Raw genomic sequence first — 2,500 nt, forward strand, 5'->3', positions numbered from 1 at the left:
CATAACTAGTCTATTCCTCATCAGACATGACTAATCTACCCCTCATCAGAAATGACTAATCTATCCTCCACCAAACATGACTAGTCGATCCTAGCACCAGACACATAAAGGGACCAAGTAATTTGATTGGACAAGAGGCAGTCACTTGGACGCTCCGGCGCTGTCAGGGCTAATTTACGAACGCGACCTTAATCTATCCCTCATCAGACATGACTAGTCTATCCTCCACCAGACATGACTAATCTATCCTCCATCAGACATGACTAATCTATCCTCCACCCGACATGGCTAGTCAATCCCTCATCAGACATGACTAATCTATCCCTCATCAGACATAACTAGTCTATCCCTCATCAGACATGACTAGTCTATCCCTCAACAGACATGACTAGTCTATCCTCCACCAGACATGACTAGTCGATCCTCTGCCAGACATGACTAGCCTATCCTCCACCAGACATGACTAGTCGATCCCAGCGGCAGACATCAGGAGTGTTTCTGCTGTTTCCACTTCAGAACATCCCAGAGGGAGGAGGAGCCTAACTCTGACCGAGCACAACCCCCAGACTCCGCCTCCACTACCCCTCCCCCCAGCACAGCACAAGACCCTCCCCTCTCCACACCAGCCCCCCCCACCACCACCACCAGCACAGCACAAGCCTCTCCCCTCCCCACGCCCGCCCCACCCCCCCCCTCCTCCTCCTCCACCCCTCCCTCTAGAAACATCAAGAAGAAGTTTGGAGATTTCTTTGCGTTCAAGAAGGGGCGGAGCCACCGGCCTGGCAAGGGAGAGGGGGGGCCGGAGGGTTCAAAGGTCAAAAAGACCTCCATCGCTGACCTGATCCGACCTCTCAGGGAGGCGAGAGAGAGGGAGAGGGGGAGGGGGAGGGAGGAGGAGGAGGAGGAGGAGGAGGAGGAGAGGAGGGTCTCTAAGGTTATTGATTCTGACGCCGCCACAGTAGGCGGAGACAACACGCTCCAGGCCCTGCCCACCCGACCCCGTGAGGCCGCCGCCCCCTCCTCCTCCGTCCCTGCCCCCTTATTAGCCACGCCCACCCCGCCTTGCGAGTCCCCGAGCCCTGCGGAGGGAGAGAAGGAGGGAAAGAAGGAGGGAGAGAAGGAGGGAGAGAAGGAGGGAGAGAAGGAGGGAGAGAAGAGTCGCACGCCGGACGGAGACAGGAAGTCAGACAGGAAATGGAAGGCGACGCGGCGTTCCCTCCGGGAGGGGAAGTCCCAGTCCCTCATCCTGCTGCCGGGGGCGGAGCTACAGGAGGGAACCAGCACACACGGGAAGGTAACACACACACACACACACACACACACACTGATGAACAGAGCAGGCGAGGCTGGTGGAGGTAGAAATCGGCAGGACAGGATACAGTGCTGCTTGAAAGTACCGTATGTGAACCCCTCGTGCAACTATAGATCTTTTTAGTTTTTACCATGACATCTTTATTTAATCAGAACCAGTCTTTTTTATCTGACAGGTTTATATTTACCAATTCCATTAAAGAAATTAGTGCAGGTGCAAAAATAAGTGAACCCCAAGTTGCATTGGTTAAATCAAATAGGTAAGTAGAATCCAGTGGGTAAATCATTGGGTACCATAATGAACCAGTTGAAGCAGAGATCTTTAGGAAAGAGTTTGGGTGGGACTCTGATAAATAGAGATAAGAAACGTGGTCAGTTTTGTGTTATCCATACAGGTGAATGCAAAGCACACCATGCCAAAAGGAAAGGAGATCTTAGAGGACATCAGGAAGAGGTTAGAGAGAGAACATCAGTCTGCGGAAGGCTATGTAAGATTTGAACTCCATTAGTCCACTGTGAGGCAAATCATGTACCGTACAAATGGATTGCATAACCTGACAGCAACTCGGCCAAGAAGTGGACACCCTTCCAAAATATCACAAAGAGCTACAAGAAAAATAACAAATCAGGTAGAAATCAACCGAAACATAATATTTAGATATTTGCAGACCTCCCTTGCTGCATCTCAGGTAACTGTGCATGCTTCAACAATAAGAAAAACACTGAATCAAAATGGCATTCGTGGGAGGGTTGCTAGGAAGAAGCCTCTGCTGTCCAAAAATAACCAAACTGCCCTTTTTAACTTTGCTGGAGACCATCTGGACATGGACTGGACTGAAGGTTTCTGGAAGTCCATTCTTTGGACAGATGAGTCCAAAATGTACCTTTTTGGTCACAATCAAATCCACTATGTTTGGCGAAAACCCAACTCCACCCTCCAACCTCCAACTGCCTACCACCAAAAGAACCTTATTGCAAGTCAAGCATGGTGGTGGGAATGTCATGATCTGGGGCTGCCATCCATGAATTTTGAGTATACCAGGATATTTTTGAACAGAACTTCAAGCCATCAGTCAAGGAGCTAAAGCTGGGCTGAAAATGGGCCTTTCAACAAGACAACGACCCAAAGCATTCAAACAAATCTACCAAAGAATGGCTCAGGATAAGGAAGATTTGTGTTTTGGATTGC

The 2,500-nt window shown here is 49.9% G+C and overlaps 1 protein-coding gene across 1 annotated transcript in view; it reads left to right on the forward strand.

The window, feature by feature from the left end:
• carmil2 (capping protein regulator and myosin 1 linker 2) overlaps positions 1-2,500 on the forward strand; it is a gene marked incomplete at both ends in the record, with an annotated part of 39,407 nt that overhangs the window by 29,776 nt on the left and 7,131 nt on the right. Inside the window, 2 exons of the mRNA XM_080539524.1 lie at positions 697-871; positions 1,151-1,294. Of these exons, the coding sequence (XP_080395650.1) occupies positions 697-871; positions 1,151-1,294 (319 nt within the window). The remainder of the gene's footprint in view (positions 1-696; positions 872-1,150; positions 1,295-2,500) is intronic.

This window comes from Nansenia antarctica, assembly GCF_963989245.1.
Source record: "Nansenia antarctica genome assembly, chromosome: 9".
In the NCBI taxonomy this organism is placed as follows: Eukaryota; Metazoa; Chordata; class Actinopteri; order Argentiniformes; family Microstomatidae; genus Nansenia; species Nansenia antarctica.